The 26,225-nt window shown below is 35.2% G+C and overlaps 2 protein-coding genes across 3 annotated transcripts; both read right to left on the bottom strand.

Moving 5' to 3' along the window:
* Positions 1 to 324: 324 nt before the first annotated feature.
* LOC144975303 (signal recognition particle subunit SRP72-like) lies at positions 325 to 24,839 on the bottom strand. 2 transcript variants are annotated; one of them, XM_078919261.1, is made up of 19 exons: positions 24,725 to 24,839; positions 22,768 to 22,885; positions 21,774 to 21,894; positions 21,445 to 21,510; positions 20,534 to 20,611; positions 20,054 to 20,165; positions 19,585 to 19,648; positions 19,075 to 19,213; positions 17,858 to 17,989; positions 16,776 to 16,907; positions 15,274 to 15,411; positions 14,110 to 14,205; positions 13,172 to 13,275; positions 12,659 to 12,736; positions 11,775 to 11,924; positions 11,277 to 11,347; positions 9,753 to 9,875; positions 9,408 to 9,459; positions 325 to 5,554 (listed from the first exon to the last, which is right to left on the bottom strand). In XM_078919261.1, the coding sequence occupies exons 1-19, from the start codon at positions 24,819 to 24,821 to the stop codon at positions 5,389 to 5,391; spliced, it is 2,037 nt and encodes a 678-aa protein (XP_078775387.1). In that variant the 5' UTR covers positions 24,822 to 24,839; the 3' UTR covers positions 325 to 5,388. The 2 variants fall into 2 exon arrangements, with proteins under 2 accessions (XP_078775387.1, XP_078775388.1); XM_078919262.1 differs by lacking the exons at positions 325 to 5,554; positions 9,408 to 9,459 and having other exon boundaries at positions 9,782 to 9,877; positions 11,278 to 11,347.
* Positions 6,518 to 8,570, bottom strand: LOC144975552 (zinc finger protein 862-like). The gene is made up of 2 exons (XM_078919713.1): positions 7,407 to 8,570; positions 6,518 to 7,347 (listed from the first exon to the last, which is right to left on the bottom strand). The coding sequence occupies exons 1-2, from the start codon at positions 8,523 to 8,525 to the stop codon at positions 6,646 to 6,648; spliced, it is 1,821 nt and encodes a 606-aa protein (XP_078775839.1). The 5' UTR covers positions 8,526 to 8,570; the 3' UTR covers positions 6,518 to 6,645.
* Positions 24,840 to 26,225: the final 1,386 nt, after the last annotated feature.

Genomic DNA, 26,225 nt, shown 5'->3' with positions numbered 1-26,225 from the left:
CAGAACAAAAACCAGAGCAACGTGGAAAGGGATAACAGATAAAGGGGTCTAGAAGACATAGCAGTGGGCAGGGAGCACATTAGTGTACTTATGGTCTTGTTCAGTTCCAAAACACCCCCCCCCCCCCGCAAAAAAACAAAAACAAAAAAAAAACAAAAAAAAAAATACTGAATTCATAATGTGCATTGCCGAATGCTTTTAGCCATCTCATTCCTTACTTTACTTAAATAATTGCTTCAAACTGAATTACCAAGAAATACAATTAAAAAAAATTTACATACATTCAAAACAAAAAAAAGAATGACACAGATTAACTCGTATGCATTGACAAATTTATCAATTTAATTCTTTTTCTTTTTCAATATTCCTTAAAACATAAGAATAAATAATTCACTTCACAGATATCCTCTGGAAAAAAAAAAAATCATCCTTGCGTTTACATTAAAATAAATTCTATATCCTTACTAATTAAAATGAATATGTAATAGGCATTACACATGATCAAATTATAAACATTTATAAAAGTGATCCTTAAGAGCTATGAGGGGCTGGTAGATAAATTTGTTGTAGAGTGTAGTGTTGTAACATAAAGAACCCAGGTTTGAACTGGCGGAATGAAGAATATTTTCTCTCCACCAAGTGACTGGGTAGCGTGTTCTACTTCCGATCTTTCAGAAGGTACTTAAGATAGGGAAACAATGTCAAATTTGAATGGATTGAAGTTATTGTTATGCGCCTAGAGCTTTATTGTATAGAGGATTGGGCGCAATATAAATATATTTCATTATTATTATTATTATAAATACAGAGGGTAAGGAATTTTCAATGATGTCCGCTTCGTGCAATAGAAACCAGAATAAACCTTTGTTTCAATGGGGTACATCACAATTAAACAGACTCCTCGAGAGCTATAAGACTTATGAGGCAGCACATGTAACTTTTCTTGGTTTATATACTGTGGAAAGGATCTGTGCCAGTGGCAGTTCAATTTTAAGTCAGCATCAATCCCTTCATAATTTAAGGAACATTCCGTTGATTCAAAACTGAATAATGGTAAAACCTTGCTTTACTGCCAAGGGCAACATTAATTACTGATAAAACTGTTCCTTATTTATATCACCTAAACAGCATAAATAAATATATAGATAAGTATGAACAGTAATAAAATTAATACCCATAAGAATACAAAATTGTGTCAATGATTTAAGTGACAATGATTAAATGGAAATTAGTAGGGAGAACCATAAATGCTGGATTATTTTTGGGTAGTCACTAGAAAATACCATTGCACTTTATACTTAATGATGATAGAGCAACTGAGTTTCAATTTCAAACTACCTAAAACTAAAAATGTTGATGAAGTGTTGTTTTCCCTTTCATCACTATCCACTTTAAAAACAATTCTTGATTCATCCAAGTACTTTTGAATATTTTATAGGGAACCTTAATTTATCAGCTCACACTTGATTCAAACTCAAACCATTTCAATAATTATCGTTTTAAAAGAAGACATATTTATACGTAAAGAAATAAAAGGCTTGAAATTTATCAAATGTTGAAAATTCATTGAGTTGATACCAGGATAAATGTGTCTCAAAAGGAGAAAAATAAAGATCTCTTCTATTGTGAATGGAAATGTAAGCTTTATTAATCAGCTATCATTGTTACCATTTTCATTGCAAGCACCTGAATGCAAACATTGCTGCTTGAAGCTCGGAAAAATCCTAAACCCCCCCCCGAAAAAAAAAAAAAACAAAAAACCCCACAGAAATGTAGGTGAATGATATCTCCAATTTATTACACAAAATGATTGCCTCAGACATTTGGAATTTCCCCGTTCTAAAAAGAATCGTATCACACATATCTTACATTGTAAAGAAAGGGGATACCCGAAACCTCAAAATCCCTTTATTTCTAATACAAATTAACAATACCATTCACCTTCATCACTGCTGTTATGTTATAGCTCGACATAATTGATCTTTGAACTTGCAATTTAGAGACCTATTATTATAATTAAGAAATAATAAGATATCCTTGACCCGTGTGGTGTCCGGGGTCCCTCAAATGAGAGGGTCAAGAATAGCCCAACGCCAAGCCAGCGTGTCGTAAAAGGCGACTAATGGTGTGTGATTCCCCCATCTTTGAGTCACCTGGTCCTCCAGGTTGGGGGTTGGCAAAGGGTTAACACCCCTTTCCGTTAAACTCAAACCGTTACAGAAACACAGACAGACAAACTAAATCCTTTTTTTAGCTTGGGCGACCGAAGAGTTTCTGGAATTACAGAATTTATGAAGGACAACAGACAAAGCCGAAAGGACTCTGCTGACCCGATGACGTCTTCGCCAAACAAGCAGCTTCGAATTGCGTCGTGGAACGTTCGCACCATGTATGAAGCAGGAAAAAGCTCTCAAGTTGTGACTGAGATGAGAAGATACAGGCTGCATATACTTGGAGTAAGCGAAACCCACTGGATACAATCCGGACAGAAACACCTCAAGTCTGGGGAGAAGATTTTATATTCAGGGAGAGGGGACGGGATTCATACACAGGGAGTAGGAATAATTCTAAGCAAGTTTGCCCAGAAGTCACTGAGAGGATGGGAACAATGCGGAGAAAGGATCATCATGGCGTCCTTTACAACACGGAGTAAGAAGATCAGCATGAACATTGTACAGATCTATGCCCCAACAAATGATGCAACAGATGAGGACAAAGATACATTTTATGGTCTGCTACAACAAGTCATTGACAAGTTGCCAAGGAAAGACATCAACATATTGATGGGAGATGCTAATGCAAAAGTGGGACAGGATAACGTAGGCTATGAAGGTATCATGGGACGTCATGGCATGGGAGAAATGAATGATAATGGAGAGAGGTTTGCAAATTTCTGTGCATTCAACAGTTTGGTGATTGGAGGATCAGTGTTCCCCCATAAGAGGATCCACAAAGCAACTTGGGTCTCACCAGATGGTGTGACAGAGAATCAGATTGATCATTTTTGTATCTCTCGTAGATTCAGACGTTCATTGGAAGATGTGACAGTACAGAGAGGGGCAGATGTTGGATCAGACCACCACCTGCTATTGGCAAAGCTTAAGCTCCGACTCAGAAAACACGGGGCCAGATCACATACAAGAAGAAAATTCGAGGTGAATGCACTTGATGGGGAAAAGAATGAGGAATTCAAACTACAATTGAGTAATAGATTCCAACCTCTTACTGAGCTCGAGGAGGACATAGATGTAGAGTCACATTGGGCAAAGATCAAGGAAGTCTACATAACAACTTGCCATGAGGTATTGGGGTAAAGAAATCGGAACATAAAGAATGGATAAGTCCAACCACCTTGGACCTTATTGAAAAGAGGAGAACAAGGAAGGAACAAGTGAATGCAAGCCGAACAAGGGCTTCAAGGCTGGATGCACAAGAGCAGTATCGAGCCATAGCTAAGGAAGTCAAAAGATCTGTGAAGAAAGACAAGGAAGCATTCATGAACAGACTTGCAGAGAAAGCAGAAGCAGCAGCGACTGGAGGACACATGAGGATCCTTTATCAAACTACCAAGACACTTGCTGGAAAATATGGGAAACCAGAGGTACCAGTCAAAGACAAAGATGGGAAAACTATTTTTGGAAAAGAGGCTCAATCTGAACGATGGAGGGAACATTTCAACTGCCTTCTGAACAGACCACCACCAGACAACCAGCCAGAAATTTTGCCTGCAAGGAATGAGCTACCAATTAGCTGTGATCCACCATCGATAGCAGAGATTGTGGGTGCCATTAACAAGATGAAAAGGGGGAAAGCTGCTGGACCAGACCAGATTCCACCGGAGGCTCTAAAAGTTGATGCGAAAAGAAATGCTGAGGCCCTGCACCCACTATTTGAGAGAATCTGGAATGACGGGATATTCCCAAAGGATTGGAAGGAAGGACATCTTATCAAGCTTCCAAAGAAAGGGGACCTCAGTAATTGTAATAATTATCGAGGCATCACTCTTCTTTCTATCCCAGGAAAGGTTTTCAACCGTATTATTTTAGAGAGAATTAAGAATGCAACAGATGCTAAACTGCGGGACGAACAGGCAGGTTTTCGGAAAAACCGTTCAACCACCGACCAGATTGCCTCTCTGCGAGTCATAGTAGAACAGTCTATAGAATGGAACTCTCCTCTTATTGTCAACTTTCTGGATTACGAGAAGGCTTTCGACAGTATTGACAGAGCAACATTGTGGAAAATTCTGGCACATTATGGACTCCCTGAAAAGATAGTAAACCTCATTAAGGAAATGTATGAAGGATCAAGTTGCAGGGTTGTACATGAAGATCAGCTTACTGACAGCTTTGAAATTAAGACTGGTGTCAAGCAGGGATGCTTGCTCTCACCATTCCTGTTCATCCTTGCCATTGATTGGCTAATGAAGGAAACCTCCAAAGGGAGAAGAAATGGGATACAGTGGACCCCCTGGACACAGTTGGATGATCTGGATTTTGCAGATGATCTGGCTCTTCTGTCCCACACCCAGGACCAGATGCAAGCAAAAACCACAATTATAAACAGCCTCTCGGAATCAATTGGTCTAAGAATTCACCCTGCAAAGTCAAAGGTCTTGAGGATAGGTACGCGTCAAAGGGAGCAGATCAAAGTAAAAGATCAGGAACTCGAAGATATAGACACTTTCTGCTATCTCGGAAGTATAATTGACAAGGATGGAGGCACGGAAGCAGAGGTGAAAGCACGAATAGGAAAGGCACAGGCTGCATTCACATCTTTGAACAGAGTTTGGAGAACTAAAGATATCTCCCTTCAACTAAAGCTAAGACTTTTCAACTCAAACGTGAAGTCTGTCCTACTGTATGGATGTGAAACTTGGAACGCATCACAGGCATGTATAAGGAGGGTACAGATTTTCGTAAACAGGTGCATGCGTAAGCTACTCAGAATAAAATGGATGGATAGAATAAAAAATGAAGAAGTATGGAAAAGAACACAGCAGAAACCAGTGGGAGAGGATATAGGAAGAAGACGATGGAGGTGGATTGGACACACGCTTAGAAAGAATGACTCAACTATAACAAAGAAAGTATTGGACTGGAACCCTCAGGGCAGAAGATCAAGGGGAAGGCCACGAGGAACATGGAGAAGAATTAAAGAAGCTGATATACAAAGAAGTGGTAAGACCTGGAATGAGATAAAAAAGTTGGCTCAGGATAGAGAAGGATGGAAACTGTTTGTCTGTGGCCTATACCCTGACCCAGGGTGAAAAAGGCAATGATGATGATGAAGATATCCTTGACAAAATTTTTTCTCTCCACAAGTGTAGCTCATTAAGGATGACTTCTGTAAAACAAATGACTGGCGACAAATCTGTGACCATTATTACTACCAGCGATTGCCTTTTCCTCCCTTTTTCTTTTTCTTGCTGGCTGCTTGGGCAGGTTTCTGTTGCCTGGGTCCAACTTGTGTAGGTACTGGGGTAGCCTGGGGGGAGGTAGTGGAAGAGCTTCCTGCCCTGGGCGATTGCTGGCTTGAAGACTTACTGGCATCTCTGTAAAGAGAGAGAGGGAGAGAGAATGAGAAAAATAAAAAAAATAATAGAATGAGAACCAGTTTCAAATCTTGAGTATTTTGCATGTTCAATTACAGAGGTCTTAAGAGAACAAAGTTTACAATGATTTCTGGCTATTCTACCTCATGCTATAAGGCATACATTGTTTACTGCAACAATTTTTTTTTATCATATAAAAAACACATAAAGATAAAAAACAAAAAAATGTATACAATCAACCAATACAATGGAAGAGACTGTAGACAACTGTATGAAAACTAGAAAAAGCTTATTATCATAGTGCGACAAACATTTTTTTAAAACGAGCTGTGTTTAGCTCTGATTGCACTGAGTTGAAAGAAAAACAGTGAATAAACAAAAATCAAATTGTACACCTTATAAGTATAATATATCACAGATTGCAATTCTCATGAATTGCCCTTTCCTTCCTTTTTCATTTTCTTGTTTCGGTAAGCAATTAAGCAGATTGCTTAGAATTAAACAGATTTCCTAATCTACATCCATGACAAGTTAACAGAGTCTAACCCCTCGCTTTTATTTGCTGTCACCCTCTGAGGATTATTGTATACTTAAGTGTAGATCGTCTGAGAATAATTATGATTGAAAATGAACATATTTCAGTCTTATCACTTATAATTTCAACGGTAAAACTTTCAACAAATCTATTCTTGATAAGAGGCTTCATCATTAATTATATGCTATGCAGAGCTGCCAACCCCATCTGATGAGAATGTGTACAATGGGACCTCAAAATGGGGGAGATTTCATAAAAATGGGTACAATCCTAAAATCGACGGAAACTAACCATTGTGAAAGTAAGAGGATGAAATACTTACATAAAGTCACACCGCACAAGCTCAATTGCAGCAACAATGATGTTCCCAAGACTATAATCCAATCCTTTCAGAATTCTACCTCCCAGCATGAAGATCATAATTGGTCAAAAATTTATGAATATCCACTAAGGTTTCTCAATAGGCTAGTAATAATACAACGAATAACACCGTAACACAACATCCAACGAAGAGCTATATATACAAATATTTACATGTCATGTGTATTCCCTCAACTTATTGCTTAGCCAAGGCAGCAGCAGTGGCTGACTTGGCCTTTACCAACACATCTTTGGGGATTGTGTCTCTAAACGACGACTTGGCACTTTTGCACACAGACAGGGATTCCACAAGTTTATTTGACATGCTGTGGCGAAAATCTGTTCTATTCCTACGCACCAAACTGAATAGTCGCTCACAGGCTGCATTCGAGTGAAACATGGTCAGGATGCCAAGCATGACTTTGCTAAGGACTGCATACTTTCTGCCACCACACTGACTTTCCACCTTTGCCATCCTGAACCAATAATCATCTGCATTTTCACTACCCTCCATAGAACAGTCATCAGTTTGCCAGCACCTAAACTCCCTCACAAGTTTGTCCATGCTTTCCTCAATGTCCACATTAGCAGGGAGTAATGAAGGAAATCTTTCCACAAAAAAATTCAGGCCCACCACTGAGGAACACATTTGGTTGTTTGGGTCAGCTACACAGGCATGCACAATGGCTTTATGATTTAAATTACATTTTTTCTGAAGGGATTCAACCCCTGACTTGAAATATGAAACAACAGATTTGTAGAATTTGTCTTGTTGCTCTAAATCTAGGTTTTTCTCAACTAATTTTCTACATTTGTAGCCCACATCAATGTCAGAATTTGGAAGCCAGTTTGACTTCTTGGAAGTATCAATAGATAAGAGGTCAGTATCCTTTATTGCCTGGGTTTCAAAAAACGTGTGCAAAGATCCTTGATGACAGACATCATAATACCCCTGACTTTGTGTACAAGGGGAACATCACTTTGCAACAGAGCATTGGCGTTTTCAAACAATGGAATGACATTGACGATAAACAAGGCGTAAGCTTTAACTTCATCACTCATCAGTTTCGTTAGGACACTTTTGGCCTTTGACTGAGTGCTATTGCTGGACGATTCCTCTGACAGCTCAAGGAATAAAGCTGACAGAGGCTCCCACTGCTCTAGTAGCCGTGAGAGACAGGGGCCAAGAGACAACCACCTGGTATTCACATGTTTCAGAATTTCATGGCTTTCGCATCCCAGAATCTCCTGTAACTCTCTTAGCCTCGCCACTCTCTTTGAAGATTTGTCAAGAAAAAAATAAATATCAATTAGAAATTGGTCCAGTTTGATGCTCAATGAGTTGGCAGCTTTAAGAGCAGCAAGGTTGAGTCTGTGGCATGGACAGCCAATTATATTAATGTTTTCATTCACTTCATGCAAATGAGCAGCCACTCCAGATTTCTCCCCTACCATGACAGCAGCATTATCAACACTAAAGCTAATGCACTTTGTCAATTCTATATCACTTTTGTCCACCACATCCTTCACATGTGAAAAAATGTCCTTGCCCATAGCCGTTGTGGTAGAGAGGGTGTCGACAGACAAAATTTCAGTCACTATTTTCTCCTCACTCATGTCAGCATATCGAACAATAACAGGGAATAACTTCTGCTTAGTGTCATTCCCCCCATCCGTACTCAGAAAAAATACCCCACTCTGCCTAACATTGTCAAGAGTCTTTGACCTCTGGTTTTCAGCCAGGACATGGACGATGGCTGTTGTTTTCGTCCGGGCACACTTATATTGCTTTGCCTCCTCACTCTTGGGGAACATTTTGCGGAATAAATCACCTGCATCGTCAGCAATAGCAAGCGGTAAATTTTTCTCCATTAAAAACTTGGTGAATATAACTTCAGAATTGATGACACTATGGTCCTCCTTTTTCATAAAAGAACTCATCATGGAAGCCATTCCTCCACCACCAGCTGCTCTCTGTGTAGCAATGTGCTTTTGCGAAGTCATATGTCTCTTAATGTCATAAGCACCACCAGATTTAATGCTAAAATGGCTCTTGCACATCTCACAAAATGCCATTGCCACGCCTTTGTCACTTTTAACCACACCTTTAAATGTTTTTGAATATTCTGCTTTCCAAGTCTGATCATATTTCACTTTCTTTGAAGGCGGCTCCATCATGAAATTGAAATCGAAATTCGGATCTCTAAATATAAACAAACACAATACTGAATTGACCTAGATTCTTTATCTAGAGATCTATATCTACTTAATACCTCACCTTCCTTTGAAATTCAAACAATGCACAAGTCTTAAAGTCAATCAATTACTTTTAACAGTGGGAGGTAGATCGAGAAGATACTGAAAAGACACATTCAATAAACTCATCTGCGAACTGAGACGGCGAACAAAATTGAAACTCCGCCACCTGCCACGAGAATGACTTTGAACAAAGAAACTAGGCCAAGTAAAAGCTTGAAACTGACTTCTGGGCGAACGATTAATGTTGAATATTCGATTTCATGATATCGGACTAAAACAATAGGAGCGAGTTCACTATAGAATAAGAGCTATGAATTGGTATCGAGTACAAATTTGAACGATCCAGCAAACTTCAGATAACAGCGATACGAGTACCGGGCGAACGATTAATGTTGAATATTCGATTTCATGATATCGGACTAAAACAATAGGAGCGAGTTCACTATAGAATAAGAGCAATGAATTGGTATCGAGTACAAATTGGAACGATCCAGCAAGCTTAAGATAACAGCGATACGAGTACCTGGGCTATTACAACTAAAGAAAACTGAAGTGACTCCGAACACTGAAAATGGGTACAATCTTGGGGAAAATGCGTACAAGCGTACAATCGCCGAAAATGCGTACAATTCCGCATTTTTTGCGGTAGGTTGGCAGCTCTGTGCTATGAATAAAGAATCTTCACAGTGGAAAACTTACAATGAATCTGCAATGGCTTGTGTAGCAGCAGTCAGGCCTTGAGTTCCTTTACCTAAAAATAAAAATAAAGATGTGAAAGAAAAAAAAACAAAACAAAAAAAACATCTTTTCTACGGGACTGGCATGGTCTCTCTGCAGGGGAAGATACACTTAAACATTTATAAAATACTCATACACATGTTCATGACTAAAAGATAAATGATGTACTAGAAAAAAAGAAAAATCCAAAATCTGAGTGTTTTCTCCTTGTGATGACCTCCCTGGCCTAAGTCGGGGAAAAAAAATAAAAAAATAAAAACAAACATAGTTGTGAACAACTAAAACTCAAAAAGATCATGAACTTACCAATATCTTTATCCTTATTTCTTTTATCCTTTCTTTTCGCCCTGAAGTCAGACCGTTCTTTTCTTGGTAACCATCTTTCTGGGTCAATGCCAACCCCAGGTGTGCAGTTTTTGGGAAGTTTGCCTGTAAACGATACAATTAAATAAATTTACTTAGCCTGGAAAGTCTTGGACTAAGAATAAGTTTGGTGAGAGGAATAAGACATGATATAAAAACATAAATACTATCCGATCCCTGACTCCAGTAAATTTTTTGACTGGATTTAGACAGCGACAATGTGGCAGGTTATGTGTAAACTACTACTGCATGATATAAGTTATATTATAATGTACATTTATATAATAGAACAAAAATTAAAATGTACATTTATATAATACAACAAAAATTTGATTTCAATTCATCTGCTGCACAACAAATGTGGCAACACGAGGTACAAAGATTATGAACTATATAAATTATTTCAATAACTAGGATGAGCACAAATTGGGCACTAGTACTGGTACTGATACCATTTTTTCTCTTTCTTTTTCTAGTTCATGCATGTTGCCATCAAATTTTGTAAATCATTGGTGAAAGCCTAAAAGTAAATAAACTTGACACTTGAACTTGATAATTGCAGTGATTATCAGCCATTGAATTGGAATGGACATAAAACCTCTGGTACAAAATCTTAAGTCACGTGAAATCAACAAGGCCAACGAGAGCTGAATCTGGGTGATCAGACTAGAGGGCAATATATTGCAGGGCTATCACAGTGAGATTAAATGCTACAATGTTAATTACTATTCTTCAATCTTTAATGTAAATAAAAAAATGAGATTCATAATTTCAGCAGTATGTGTATGCTCTCCCAGAAATTAAAAAAAAAATGATAGAAAATAACGCATTGCCGACAAAATTAAACGATCTCCAGAGCTTCATGGAGGGCCATTTGATTTACAAGTCAAAATTAAAATATAACTATCTCTAATTCAACTTTTAACCCTATTTCTTTATATTGTGGAAAGCAAATTCCAAATTATGAATTAATTATGATTTCTTTTCTTTACTATCCAGCAGTATTGGAAGCAGTTGGGAAAATTTAATCCAGATTTTGGTTGTTGTTGTTGTTCTTATCATTCAACAGTGTTGAAACTTGGCCCTATTAGTTCTCAAAGATGATAAGGCTTTAGATCTTTTAAACGTAATTGTTCTGAAACCAATTATTATTATTATTATTATTATTATTATTATTATTATGATCATCATCATTGTTGTTGTTTGATGATTCTTGTTGCCATAATAATAATTATAATAATAATAATATAATAATAATAATAATAATAATAAATAATAATAATAATAATAATAATAATAATAATAATAATAATAATAAAAGATGATGATGATAAGAATAACAATAACTAATAATCATCATCATTACTATTATTAGTAGTATCATTATCATAATTACAAAATCTAAAACTATTACTGGAGATAACCATTGATATTAATTTCTACTTGCGTTGTCAAATAATGACCTACCTTTTTTCTTTTTCCTTTGCTTTTTCTTCAACGTCAGGTTATCACCGGTTCCTTCCTTGGAGTCTGTCACCCTGTATGTGATTTAAAGACAAATAGAGATTATATCTGCCTCAATGATAAGCCACAAAAAGAAAAAAAAAAAATCAAAAAAAATCGTGGAAGACCCCCCCCCCCCCCCACAACCACATTTATTGTCATAACGAAAATAACACTGTGGATAATGGATAATTTAATGACTTCTATTATAATTTCAAAACATTTCATTACCGTAATGAGATTGATAGGCTCATAACGATTTAAATTGAACTGACACCAACATTAGTAATAATAATAAACCTATATATTTTATGACTAAGCAGGTGGTAAGTTTAGGAAACTCCCCCCACCCAAAATTTAAACAAAAAAAAAAACAACAAAGGCAGATGATGATATAATGTAAACTGTGAAGAAAAGGAGAAAATTTCACAATATTGATTTTATTTCCTCGAGGTAACTCACGGTGATTTGGGTGAGGTTTCTCCCTTTGATGGCTGGGCCTGCTGCTGTTTCTTCATGTACTTGGGACCCAACGTGCTGAAGGAAGACTCTAAGGCATCCACGTCCACACCTTTGATGATCTCACGGACAGGAGGGAGGTCTTTGCCGATTCTAAAGAAACTATGGTCAAAGAATATTTACCTTTTCAATGATTGGCCTTGAAAATTAATATTTCAAACCTCAGAACTAATGTGTAATAAAATATTTTCATCTCATCATTAAGAAATCCTGTCAAAATGCCCACCTCAAAATACAAATTTCACCCCAGTTTCTTTTTTTCTTTTATTAGCAAGAAATAATAACAATTGTTTGATTTGCTCTGAATAAAATAATGGCCTACTGTGGAGTACTTTCTGTCTGATCTTGTGTTGGGACAGCAACTCAATCCCTTTAAGGTAAATAGAGGGTCAATAAAATTTTTTGGACTGGATGTGGATTCAAACCAGGTGTTAGCATACGAGTCTTGTGCTTTATCGATTGAGGTATTGGGTCCATTGTTACTTCTCTTGATACCCCTTTAAATAAAGTTCCTCATCGAAACCATCATTCTTTTTCTTTGTATTTAAAAAAAATAATATTTTAGTTTGTATTCATCAAAACAAGTACTAAAGTATTGGCTCACTGACTAGAAGAATATTTCAATTATGTATTGAAAACTCGTCATGAAGATGAATATAAGATTTCATTGAAAAATTAGTGAAAGATTGTTAAATAGTTTCAAAACGAAGAAAAATCAATTCTTATAAATGCCAATGCAACTCCTTCCAAATAATAAGTATGGGTGTGCTATGATTATGATGCCAATTTGGCAACTGAAGTTTTCATCAGACTAAAGAAAAGGATACTGTTTGACTTTTGATGAATTGATTTTTGCATAGGAAGAAATGAGCTGAGCCACAACCAGCGGGTCTCCAGGATTTGCTCTGTGGATGGACGAATATATAGATGTAGGTGTCAATTATATAAAATTGAGTGATATCAAACGAATTTTCACAATTAAGTGATCATAAATTGATCCCATAAAAGGCAGTAAATGATTATCATGTCACGGAAAGTTGGTTGAAAAGGCCTCTCTGCTATGTATCTGCTAAACTGTTTGTTGTGAAAGCAAGCTAAAAGTTGAGAAATGAAAGAAAAGTTTTATTGCATGGTCCAATGAAACTGAATCTTTTTTATTATTGCATGATATTAACAAACAACATCAAGGTACCTTCTGCTCTCTAGAAAACCGCGTAAAATGTCAATTTTTGTTGACAGAGTTGCTCAGATAATATTGTTAACTACAGTGGCAAGCAATGTGACCTGAAAATCACTAACGATTAAACAATCACAGAATTGTGATATCTAATTCCACCTACTTGTACATGTCTTCCAACATTTTGACAGCCTCCTCTGCTTTGCCATACTTTAACTGGAACTCTGCATTAATTTTTGTCAACAGCAGGGCGATCTCAGAATTGGGCTGATTGGGGGGGGGGAGGACAACAAAAATTAATAATTATGTGATCAAAATAAAAATCAAAGCTTTCAACAATATTTCTTTTTCAACTGTAAATTAGATTTTTCTCAGTTAATATTTCAAAATCAAAACCCTAAACAAAAAAAAAAAAAAAAAAAAAAAAAAAAAAAAAAAAAAAAAACAATAAACAAACACTGTCAAATAAAAACATGTATTAAAATATTCAGAAAAACAATTAAAAAGAACAAAAAAACCCAGAAAATTCTACGGGAAAGTACGAGTGAAATGAAATATGTAAATAATATTTGAAAATCTGCTAAGGTATCATAATTCAAAGCAACATTTGGAATAACATTGAGTCTTTTCAAAATACAACAGAAAATATACTGCCAATTGGAGCCACTAAGACCACAGAGCCAGAGTTTATCTTGGCTTTTGCACCATAAAATGGCCAGTAACAATTGTTTGTTGCTAAATATGAACTTTGACATTTTTAAGTTGAACAATTTTTGTTTTAGCGAGTTGTGTGTTAATTATAGGAAGAAAAGAAAAAAATAGCTTGGTTGCAAATAACTACAAATAAATTGAATTCACAAAGAAAAACAGAGGATTTTAATATGATTAACATTCAGTATTAAAAAACTTCAAGATTGTGAAAACATTTGTGTCTTTAGGAGTTTGAAAAAAGACAAATAATTAAGGTAATAGATTAATTATTGGAAAATATAGATAATAAATGCGATAATAAAATGTGTAAATTTTCACGATGGTAATAAAAAATTTATCTCAGCAAAATATTATATTCTTAAAAATTCAAGTGTTACTAAAACACCAAACCTGATTCTTCTTGTACCAGTTGACAGCACTGATGAGTACAGCAGAAGCAGAGTCTGTATCTTCCTGACTCAGGTACAAGTTTACAAGCATAGACACCTGAAGATTTGGTTTTAAAATAAACAGAAATTGAGTATTTTATAAAACAACACTTTGGTTAACATTTTGTAAATAACAAATTGTCTCACTTCACTAAGACATGAATTCTAGCCTATAAGTATAAATATTTGCGTCCTTTTAATAAAATTGATGTGTCAAATAAGAAGACTGTCAGTACAAGTGAGGTATAAATTCTTATCCTATCTCCCATCTCACTGTCAATTTATTTTCTTTTAAACAACTGATGTAATCCATTTGACTTATCAGGCCTGTGCAAACCTTGACTCTGGTTCAGATCAACTTGACGTCTATGACTAAAATAATACTGGAATATAAGGTATTGCAATGAAAAATTAAATAAATAGCTCAAGATGGACCACATCACAATAAAACGAATACCATAACGTCGGATACATTTTTGAAACTTCCTTCTCGTTGTTTGAAGAGGACATGATAATAAAATGATAATTATATCATCTTAACTCCAAGTTATGATAAATAATGAGCAGGAATTGAATCTTTATAGATTTAGCATGAAAACGTTAAGAGAACCTAAGGTGGGATTTTTGGGATATTCTTCCCCTAAATTGCATACAAATCAAGGCATTCTGGGAATACAGTGAGCTCCATTTGAGCACAAATTCTTATGATATTAACATTTATAACGTCGAACAATCATATCAACATTTATAATGAGAAATATGGATATTCCAAAATTTCATTTCAACTAAAAACTATTGCTAAATAGTGGAAAACCTCCATCCAAGCTAAACTCTGACCTTATCCATTCCCCCTTTTGAATAGTCAAAAATACATGCAGTCCATACATTTATATGAATAGCAACTTTCAAATGTTTAAGAACTGATGTGCTGTTCAAATTGGAAACAGTTTAATTCATGAATAATATAACGTTTTAATTTCAACATAGTCTTCTCTAAATAAAAAGTTAATTAAGAAATCCGAATAGGGGAAAAAAAAATCCAACTAGCTATCACCCAAAAAACAGTATAGCTAATATTTAATCAATTTTGAAAAGGAAATAAAGGCAAATAATAGAAGTTACATACAATGCCAGCAGCATGAGCTCTTTCCCCAAGGTTCTTGAGAGCATCACAGGCAAGACTAACATTTCCTTGGGAGAGGTAGAGCTGGGCTAGAATCAGCTGCGTCTTCATCAACATGCCTGGACTCGACTTGCTCAATTCCTTTACAGAATAAAAAAATAATTACGAATAATTTTCCCTAATCCTTCTAAAGCCAAGGACTGAACAGACAGTAAAAAAAAAAATAAATAAAGAAATGGCCCATATTAACAGACAGGGGGACCAGGAGGCCAATGCTCCAATGGGAAGCTAGTTGTTGATTTCATTTATAGTTATAGAGGTATTATATATGCATGATGTTAGGGATATCCATCAATATAAAAAAGATGAGGAGCAGGTTTATCGGAATATTAAAAAATAGTGTGGAAAATCAAAATAGCGGACACCTGGCAGCTATGGACTAAATGTCTGATCGAAATGAATCAAATGTTACTGTCCAATTAAGATTATAGAAATTGGAATAATCTCCAGCTTAATGGCCACTATGGTTCAAAAGGACAGCTATTATTTGCGAGGAACTTTCAACATAAAAAAGTCTAAATATTCTATGGCTGAGTGGGAAGAGCAAGAAACAAAAAGAAACCAAAAAAAACAAAACCAAGTATAACTAACTGTGCATTTTTGGGGGACTAAACCAGAATCCTGAAACCCACTGTATTCAGTTTTATACTGAAGCATTCATTCACCAAGACTAAACACGTGTATTTCAGGTTCTAAACTGCAATAATACACCCAAGCAGCTGCTAAGAACTAAAATTTCCATTTTATGCTGTGTGCAAGTGATATGTGAAGAATATTATAAAGTTAGCGCGATCAAATTATATTTCATTTATGGATGCATTAGTATTGGTACTTGGCAAAGTTTGGGAGACTAAACTTTTAGGTTTATTTGTTTTTGAGTGTTTTATGGCGCTTGCAACACATTTAGGTCATATCAGCACCAGGAAGAAAATGGGATTGTCAAAAATTTCTAGAATTACAATTAAAACACCCAGGAAAAAGTAAGACAAAGGGGAATTGGTTCAAATAGGGAACAGATGTAGATTCCACGAGCACACCATCAGCGTACAGTATGGGATCACCTAAAAGTCTCCCCCAGACACCAGCACAGGATCCCACCAAGAGGAGCACAGTCAATGTTTACAAGAAATGTTCCAAAAAAAAAATATAATGATCAGTACATAACAGAGATATGATTTACCAGGAAAAATTATCACCTCCCAAAACTAATACATTTGACTGTTTTCCCCAAGCTAAGACTCCGGCAAGGGCCAGGATAAAACCAAGTAATCACATTCCAAGACAAAGACAGACATAGTGAGATAGAAGAGACAGCAAGAGACCTCCTGCTCACCATGGGAGGTCAAAAAACCCCACCCAGAAATGTGATCTATTTACTCATTAAAAATAAGATTCAAAATGTGCCAAATTAGGTAAAACCAATTGCTCGCCTCACAAAAACTTACCTTTAGAAGGGAAATGGCCTTATCCAACTTCTTGTCCCTGGCAAATTGAGCCACACAAATGAGTTGAGGACTATTGCTGTCTTTAGGAAATTCAGTTGCTATCTGTTTTGCTAGGTTGTGACACTGATCAGCCTGTTAATGAGGAAAAAAACGTTCAACAAAAATGATGAGTAAAATGAAATTAATATTACTTATCATAATTTTTTTTACATGTTGCAGTTTCAGCAATATCAAAAATGGCATGCAGGAAAGAATAACTGATTAGAAACAAAAAGAGTAAAAAAAACCTGGCGTTTTTTTTTCCAAAAACACACACGTTTGCAGATGAAATGTCATCAAAAGAAGCCTCGAGTACTTTTCATTCCCAAGAGAAAGCACAGCTAAGACAACATCATGAACACAAAAACAAACACAGTATAAAAAAAATAATTTATTCATGAGATCACAGAACTGCAAAAATTTTTAAATGGTCAGTCACTCATGAGATGGAAAACTTGACTTAAAGACTGTGCTTTCAAAATGACTTAAATTCAATTAAGAATAAGAAGCAGAAAGGGGAGGGGATGGGGACAAATGAGTAAAAAACTGGGAAGCCCTAGAGAGTCCATGCAAGTGTCAGGTCTGAAAATATTGATCAGGAAAATAACAGTCACGAGACGATTATTCATACTGCCCCCCCCCCCCCCCTCCCTCACATCCCTTCTCTCTATTGAGTAATGAAAGAAGGCATTTAATTTAACAGCAGATAATCAACGAACGAGGAAGTGTTGGAGAAGGTGAAAAAGGGAAGAATACTGATCGATAACATCAGAAAGAGGCAGTTACGGTTTCTGGGACATGTGTGGAGAAGAGACGGAATAGAAAAGGTTGGTAACATCTGGGATGATCGAAGGAAAGAGAGCGAGAGGGAGGCAAAGAACGACTTATCTAAATAACCTAAGAATGGCCAAATGTGACTTAAAAAGCAACACAGATTTCATGCGCACCACAGAGGATCGTGATTCGTGGAGACAGCTGACCGGCAACGTGCTCAAGAGCACAAGCCACGATGGATGATGAATCAACTGAAAACTCTTGCTTACCTGGTTAGAATACATGTGCAGCAGACACTGATTATATCGTATATTCTTCCTCTGGGCAGAAACTGTTTTATGTTTCACCGTATCAGCGGAGGCAGCTTTCATTTTCTTCTTGGAGTCAAAAATGTTTTGATCCTGGAAGAAATAAATTGAACATAAAATATAATGGATTCTTCTTTATCTAAGTAGATAGTAGGCACTGGTGAAAGATAAAAATCGTAACTCACTGACTACTGATACCGTACATATTATGAGAACAGTAAGAGCTTGCTAGTACCGATCCCACACCCTCTGCGGGCTGTATTTTGCTTTTTGTTTTTTTTTAAAGCAGTTGCTATTCTTGCAACTTGTGCAGGGTTGGTCTCATACAAATGAACAAAAAACTCTGACTCTATCTTCTTCTTCTTATTTTTGTTATTATTGTTATTTTATTATTATTATCATCATTACTATCAGTAGTATTATCATCATTATTACTACTATTTGAATTACTTTCCCCCCCTATTACAAGAGCTGTAACCTAACAATAATTGCCTATTTGGACAATAAAGATTATGATTATTATTATTATTGCTTTTGGAAGTTTGATCTTTTCATTCTTATGGGAATTGGAGCTTGAGAAACTGACCAATGACCAAACTTTAAAGGCCGCTATGTGGTCTTGTGGTATGACACTCGCTTTCAGTCCTCGGAAAAGACACTTTACTCATATTCTTTCACCGTACTTGGGTATAAAACGAGTAGTTGGTCGCTAACAGCATTGTCTCTGTTGGAAAAAAAATTGTAATATAGCCCACAGTCATCATATCTCATTTTACATGTTACGCGTTGCTGTTGGTCAGGAACCCTTTGTAAAGCGGTTTGAGCATGATTAGTGGATATTGCTTTATATCAACGCTCAAGTATTTTTATTTTTTTAAAAATATGATTGGATATCAGGTCCTCATTTGAATCTATATATTAAGTGTTCACATTCTGAACTACAACACAATAGGAAAATAATCATAATACACTTTATAATACAACATGAACCATAATTTTTCAAATTCATTTGTGGAAAAAAAAAATTCTTTCTTTACCTTTCAGAGTAAGGACAGCAACAAGAAAACAACAACCAAAAACAAGAAATAAAATACAAACACCACCCCCCCCCCCCCCCCAAAAAAAAGAAAATCCTTAATGGTTCATGATCATGACACGTGAATGAAGTCATTAATTACCTTATTGACAGTGACAACATTATTGGATACCACAGCGACTAGACCCAGATCAGAGGGCTTGATTTTCAAAACCTGATTGTAGAGGTGGGATGCCTCGTCGTGTTTGCTCTGCATTTGAAGGATGTAACCTCGCTGCACTCTGAGAAGAAGAAATAAAAAGACAACAAAATAATAAAAAGACAACAAAATCTGTCAATTAAAGTTATAGATAAAAATCTCCACCCCCCCCCCCCCCCCCCCCCCCCGCCTTTCCATCTCATCAAATCCTATTAAATTAATTTTTAAAAAAACAAAACAAATCGATAAAAACATGTGCTGGGCACATATTTGAAATCACCAGTTTTAAGTAAAGAAAAAAATTTCTCCAAAGCAAAACAATAATACCAGTATTGTTATTTCAAAGTCTTGAATTCATTGACTAGCCAGGCATCTAGAATGTACGATTTAAATGCTATATTCACAAAGCAAATCAAAATGACAGAATGATAATTGACAAGACTGACAACAAACCTGATAATTGCTAGTTCCTCATCAAGTTCTTCCTCCGTCATGTCAGAGTCTGCTCTCAACATTTCTGGAATAGAATTGTAATCACAGCTTGATAGAAATATAATTATGAACCCTTCTATCAGCAATGCTTTGTTGGGGTTGAAAGTTTAGGTTGAAGAAAATGAGAATTAAATTTAACATCAAAACAATCAAATCCCAACATTTTATTTTATGTTACTAATTTATTCTTAGTTCAAAATATTTAACTCATATTCTTCTGTAAAAACATATTAATTTCATAAAACTTCATCATTTAAACTTTGAATTCACATCCAATAGGTTAGTGATATGGATATTCTACATCCTATATGAATTTTTAAAAAAACACCAAAAAAAATAACCAACAAAAAACAAACTCATCCATCTTATTGTGATCAAATGATACTTTTGCTTCTCTTCTCTTTAAATCGTTGATGTTTACATTATGTACCTTCAGCACTCTTCAATTTGGCCATCGCAGTGGCAAAGTCTTCCCTCCCGATATGGTAACAAGCATTATTGTAGCAAACCTCATAGGTGTTTTCTTCCAAACCAGGGTCATCCTGTATGACAAATAAATAATAATTATATGTTGATGACCATAACGATGATGATACAAATAATAAATAATTCATTTACAGTCTAGTAACCCACAACCTGGGCTTATTGATAGAATTTGCAGACAACGAAACCAATAAAAATCCTCACAATTACAATTCATAATAAAACAACTTTCATCAACTATATATTAATAAAAAATTCAACTATTTTGTTTTCAACATTGCTTAAATTCTCTCTACTCTGTAATAATTTCCACTACAGAAATTGAAAAACAAAACTAACCCTAATAAATAGACAGAATTTGCAACACTTGACCATTTTGCAAAACAAAAGTGGAAAAATTCTGGTAATTCGGTAATAAAATACATACCACATCTTTAACCCCCCACAGCTGAAGCGATGCAATCACTGCTGCAAGGTTAGTCTCTCTCTCCCCATCAAAATCATCCTGATTGAAAACGGAATGAAGATATAAGAATGTTTTAACGTTTGCTAAAATGTAAAAAAACCCCAAAACAACAAAAAACAATTGAAAAAAAAAGCAAAATCACTTTTAAATCCAACCTTTAAAAAAAAATCGCTCCTTTAACTTCTCCACAGATAGTTATGTAAATATGTTTGCTGCTTATAAAGTGAGTTCAATGCTCTGGTCTTGCTGATATGAATAGTTGCATTAGTTAATTATAAATATCTCAAGCTTTAATGACACCACGATAAAATGTATTTCAATTCAAGTAAAATATAAAAAAGAGAGCTCAACATATTCCATTCTTGGTTTGAAAGAAAACTACTTCCACTATGAAATAAAAATGATTATAACAGCTTCAAAAAAGAACAAAATACCACGAACAAACACGAACATCCGCAAGCTCAAAACCCTTCTTCAACCAACTTCAGACACAAAATAGAATTTGTAATATGACTCATGGAATCCAGAAAAACAGGGGCTAAGTTAAGACTCAACTAGAACCAAACTTCCATATTTATGAATTTTACATAATAAATTAACGTTTCAATCATTTTTGGTGTTGGCTGAAGAATGGCAATGAGTCCAAAACCTTCCTCGTCTTGTATTTTGTTTATTCCAAATCTTTTAAATTTTTATTTCAGTATTACAGAACACAGAATTAGACTACCATGTATTCATTCCAAATACTTGTAGCTCAACTTTGAAATATTCATAACTCAGATGCAAATACAGCAACTAATAAAATGGAGCGCATTTCTGTATTGGTTTGCGACACTCCCTATCCTGACGTCCATAATTTCTACCAAACTAACCTGTGAATTCTTTATTAAATCTCTGTATAGATTATAGCACTCTTCATATTCCTCAAGTCTGTAGAGCTGAAAATAAGAAAAAAATCTGTACATATTTCAAAGTAAGCTGAGTTAAACAAAAAGAGACAAAAAAACAACAACAAAAAAACAAAAACAATCGTAGTTAAAATAATTGTATTGATATTTCTAAAACTCATGTTTTCCTGCAAGCCCCAGTCACATGTCTTCAACAGAATAAAATCACTTTTACAACAAAAAGTAAATCATATCATGCTCCATTTTCATTTACAATATCTTAATTATGTTCTAACACAGATTACATGACATACCACTTGACCAAGGAGCTCCTTTGACCTTGTTGTATGATTGGTAACTGATCGTAGAGTAGCGAGGGCCTGTTCAGTCCTATTCAAACGGTACTCACAGTAAGCCTTTTCAAACTTAAGATTCCTTGATTAGAGAGGAATAAAATAGAATAAATTGCACAAAATTCATCACAAACACTACTTAATCAAGATCGCTTGTCACATCATTTGTATCACAGACAAACTTCATTATTTGCAAACCCTGCTTTGGTTCCAAGTTTCTAGCTAAGTTTTTATTGCCTATAAATTGTTCAGTGAATACGATACTATTTAGTCAATTTGGTCTGTAAAAAGGAATATGATGGGATGCAAATTTTTAAAATGATGGGAAGTAACTTATAGTTATAGATCAGCACCCAAGTCCGACCCAGACAATAGCATAGGATCCCATCCAAGATGATGGACACAGTCAAATGGTTATAATATAGAGCTGTTTGTACAAAACTTATGACAAACTTATAGAGATGATTTACAAGTTAAAAAAAAACCATCATCAGCAACAACAACAAAGCAAAAGACCTAAGCAATGAGTGCTGCCCAGTAATAAAAAAACACGAAATCCCAATTCAGAACAAAGATACTAAGTTGCATAGTCACCCAAATAATACTAATACTATTGAAATTGAAACAAAAATTCTAACTTGAAATAAAAACATAAAATAATTAACTTGTGATATTTATTAGATCCTGAATGTTTCTTTTTTGGTAAGACTAAAATCAGGTGCTACACAACTCTTCTTTATCACTGTTGTGACTCCAATGTATTGATTATGAAGTGTTATACTTATACAATTTATTTCCACAATTATAAATCATATTGTTATATATCTTTGTCATATGTGGCACTAAGGGCTTCATTAACATTCTATTATTTACTATCATTTCATCGGAACATTTCTACTATTGAAAACAATTATATTTCAAAAGACTGGAAAGAAAAAAACCCCAAAAAACATACCCTCCATGGTGTTTATCTTTGTTGATCAAAGCGAGTGCATCAACAAAACGATCACACAAAATGTGGGACACAATCTTGCAGCTGAAAGCCTCAAATTCGTGTGGACTAATGTGAAGAACTGTGAAAATAGAAGAATAGCAGTTGATGCTAATCGTATGACAAAATACCTAAATGATGATTAAGCATATACATAGGTGTTGACTGTTTCAACACAGCTTTTAAAAATCTCTTTAAAATAGGACTGGGTTACCATTGAGAAAAGAAAAAATCAGAGGTTTGAATCATCATTGTGTGGAAAAGCACTTTACTATAAGGTGGCGTTTTTTTGCACCTCCATTGGAGGTGTACAAAAACGCACAGTTTTTATGCACTTCCGTTGGCGGTGATGGTAAATTAATGAAAATGTTGCTGCATACGTCCATGAGGTTTAAATAGTTTTAGATTGTAGTTTAGCACGCTGCTAAGTGATTACCGATGTACGCTTATTATACAATGGTAATAAATTAAAGAGTAATAACAATAATTTTAAAAATCAAAAGTAAAAAGAAACATGGCACACAAATACTGATCTCAAATAAATAAATAATTTTAGAAAATTAAAATCGAAGTTTTTTTAAAACATGATAAAAAGTTTTTGAAAAACAAAAGAAAAAAAAACAAATAAATATGATGTCTTTCTCAATAAAGTAAACTTAAAAAAAAAAATGTCTACAATGGGAATCGAACCCAGTACTTTCAAGGTTAGAGTCTGACAGCTTGTCCACTGCACTACGGAGCCACCTGACTGTTCATCACATTTAATAAGGTCTTTCTAAAACATTATTTTACCTTCAATGCAACTTCTATTTTCTGGTTTTATATTTAAATTTTTTAAATTATTATTTTTATATAAATTTATTAACAAAAACATCATACAGATGTCACAATATAACTTTCGTCATGTCCAAATACAGAAACACAATATCGCTGATGAAATTGGGTGGGATGCGCATGCGTGAATGAGGTGTATAAAAACGATCAGTTAAGATACACCGTCAACGGAGGTGCATAAAAACACTACGTACGTTATCATAATATTGGTTTCATTGAGATCAAATCAATTTGATTTTTTTTTTACCACATTACCAATCCTATCTACTATAATTATAATAATACACACTACTAATCTTATTCTTGGGCCTTGGTTGGTTGGGGAAGGGGGGGGGGGGAGTAAAATAATTCTTTCAAATTATTATTAAAGATTAAGTTATCTAATGATGTAGATGATGTCAATAATAATTCATAAAACCGTTTAGCCTGCTAAAACTAATACAAGTAAAACAGCTATGTTCGTGTGTATTTCTCAGCAATTACATGGGTACTACCGCAAACTCGGGGACCCAAATAATTTTGGGGGTTTGGGAGGGGGGAAACTTTAAAAAAAAAAAAAAAAGTCTAAGAAAATAAAGTTTCCCCCCTCCCAAACCCCCAAAATTATTTTTAAAAAAAAAGTTTCCCCCCTCCCAAAACCCCAAAATTATTTGGGTCCCCGAGTTTGCGGTAGTACTATTACATGATCTTGTATAGTTTCTAATTCTAACTAATCCGAAGCCCGAGTCCAAAAGTCAAGTCAAATATTAGTGAAGTGGCGAGTCATTTTCCTTTCACGTTCATTTTAAATTATATCATTGGTCGGGGCAAATGCGTCAACTATAAAATATAATGAAGCTTCTTAATAAACCAAAAAAAAAAAAAAAAGAAAAAAAAGGATATTCTCTTCTCTTTTTTATGCACATGAGTACGAGGATATGTGATGATGATTACAAGAAAAGTGTGGGGGGTAGTGTGGTGACTTGAATCTTGAACTTGTGAGCGATGACAGTGGCATATGGCACATCATATAAACTGATGCAGAAATTTTATGTTTTGAATTACAAACTTAATATTAAATCAAGTAAGTATCATAGTATTGCCATACTTTTATTTGCGGTTTTAATCGCTTTATCATATTCCTCTTTTTGCCCAAATCGATTAAGCTCTGAATACAGAGTGTTGATGTTGTTTGGCTGCGCCATCTTGAAATTAGTCGAACTGCAATCGAACGCATCGTTTGAAATTAATTCATGACGTTGGCAGCAGTTTTTGACATGGTTATTTGTATTTTTCTTAGCATCCCGTTCCACCAACGATATTTAAACCCTTCCTATTTCGATGCGTTCCGCAGATCAAGCTGTATCCTCCGTCCATCAGAATCGACGTGTACACATCAGGTCAGACACCCGAACACAATAACATTGTTGTAATGGAAAATATTTAGCGTCATTGTTTGAGGTTTCTTTTACAACAATGAGCCCATAATGACACCGGACCTGATCATAAGATGCATAAGAATGCTATGATACGGTATGCGGTCTTGGAGCATGACACTCTGCTTGTAACTTGCAAGTCTCCGCTTTGAGTCCCGTTGTGGACCGCTCGAAGTGAGTCCCTGGAAAATGCTTTTTAGTTACATATTTCACCATACCAAGGTTAAAAAGTAAGAATATGGCCGATAAAAGTGCTGCCCTGTTTTTTTGTTTTTTAAATATTGAAAAAAAAAAAACAGAACAAACCCTGCTGTAGTGAATAAATGCCCCCTTTAAGAAAATTGTCTCAAAATTTTCGGTGTCTTTAGAATCCATAATTAAAGCAAAGCGACTACAAGTAAAATAAAAAATAAATAAACAATCAGAAAATAAAACCAAGAAACAACCTCTTCTGCCTCCCACTCCTCTCAACCAACCAAACATACAAAACCAGGGGGACAGAACAATAATTAGAATATAAAAGAAAATATGGTGCTTGATATGTAACCGGAAGGATTAGACAGCCTTTTGATTTAAAAAAATGTGATAACCTAAGCATCGAGCTTGCCTTTGTTGGAACGACTGCTTCCAACATTAGGGGTTGACGTCACAATTAACAATCATGACAGTTATCCATGTCCGACTATCCATTAAGCGGGTTATAAACAGCGGACAATACCGAAGCTGGTTGGTTGCATTGACATTTAGATAGGCTATGTTCTCTTTAATCTGTCGTCAGTTGTCATTGTTTTGTCCAATTAAATAAAAATTTGAACCGCATTCAGCTTATAAAAGGGAAGGAACTCTGCAGTACAATATTTGTTTGATTATTATTCTCGGTTACCTCCCATTTTCCATTATTAAAATAAACTAGCCTTAATTTTGAGATGCATATAGGACTACCATCTATAATTTTGGAACTGTGATATAAATAAACAAAAGAAATCAAAATGAGAAAAATGTTGGCTGTATCGTAATGAATGTGACGATTTTCCCAGGGTTGGCAAGGAAAAGGTTAATATGAACCGACTGATTTTAAATGTAATTAACGAATGTTCGATTTACCTCCTTCGTCTCGATTTTCTTCAGGAATGAGGAATCACATCAGAAATTTTATGATGCTGAATGTGTGAA

The sequence above is a fragment of the Berghia stephanieae genome, chromosome 6 (genome assembly GCF_034508935.2).
Source record: "Berghia stephanieae isolate SIO BIC M18660-M18661 chromosome 6, UCSD_Bste_1.3, whole genome shotgun sequence".
Taxonomy (NCBI): domain Eukaryota; kingdom Metazoa; phylum Mollusca; class Gastropoda; order Nudibranchia; family Aeolidiidae; genus Berghia; species Berghia stephanieae.
Note: the sequence above shows the minus strand (reverse complement) of the source record. Positions and strands in the feature narration are given on the sequence as shown.

Excerpts from the sequence above, each read along its gene's own strand:
- LOC144975552 (XM_078919713.1), bottom strand. The coding sequence starts at position 8,525 with ATGGCATTTTGTGAGATGTGCAAGAGCCATTTTAGCATTAAATCTGGT. Across the intron at positions 7,348-7,406 it reads ATGTTCCCCTTGTACACAAA|GCAATAAAGGATACTGACCT; the intron begins GTCAGGGGTATT and ends TTTGAAACCCAG.
- LOC144975303 (XM_078919261.1), bottom strand. The coding sequence starts at position 24,821 with ATGGCGCAGCCAAACAACATCAACACTCTGTATTCAGAGCTTAATCGA. Across the intron at positions 14,206-15,273 it reads GAGCTCATGCTGCTGGCATT|GTGTCTATGCTTGTAAACTT; the intron begins GTATGTAACTTC and ends CCAAATCTTCAG. Across the intron at positions 13,276-14,109 it reads ACTGGTACAAGAAGAATCAG|CCCAATTCTGAGATCGCCCT; the intron begins GTTTGGTGTTTT and ends CCCCCCAATCAG.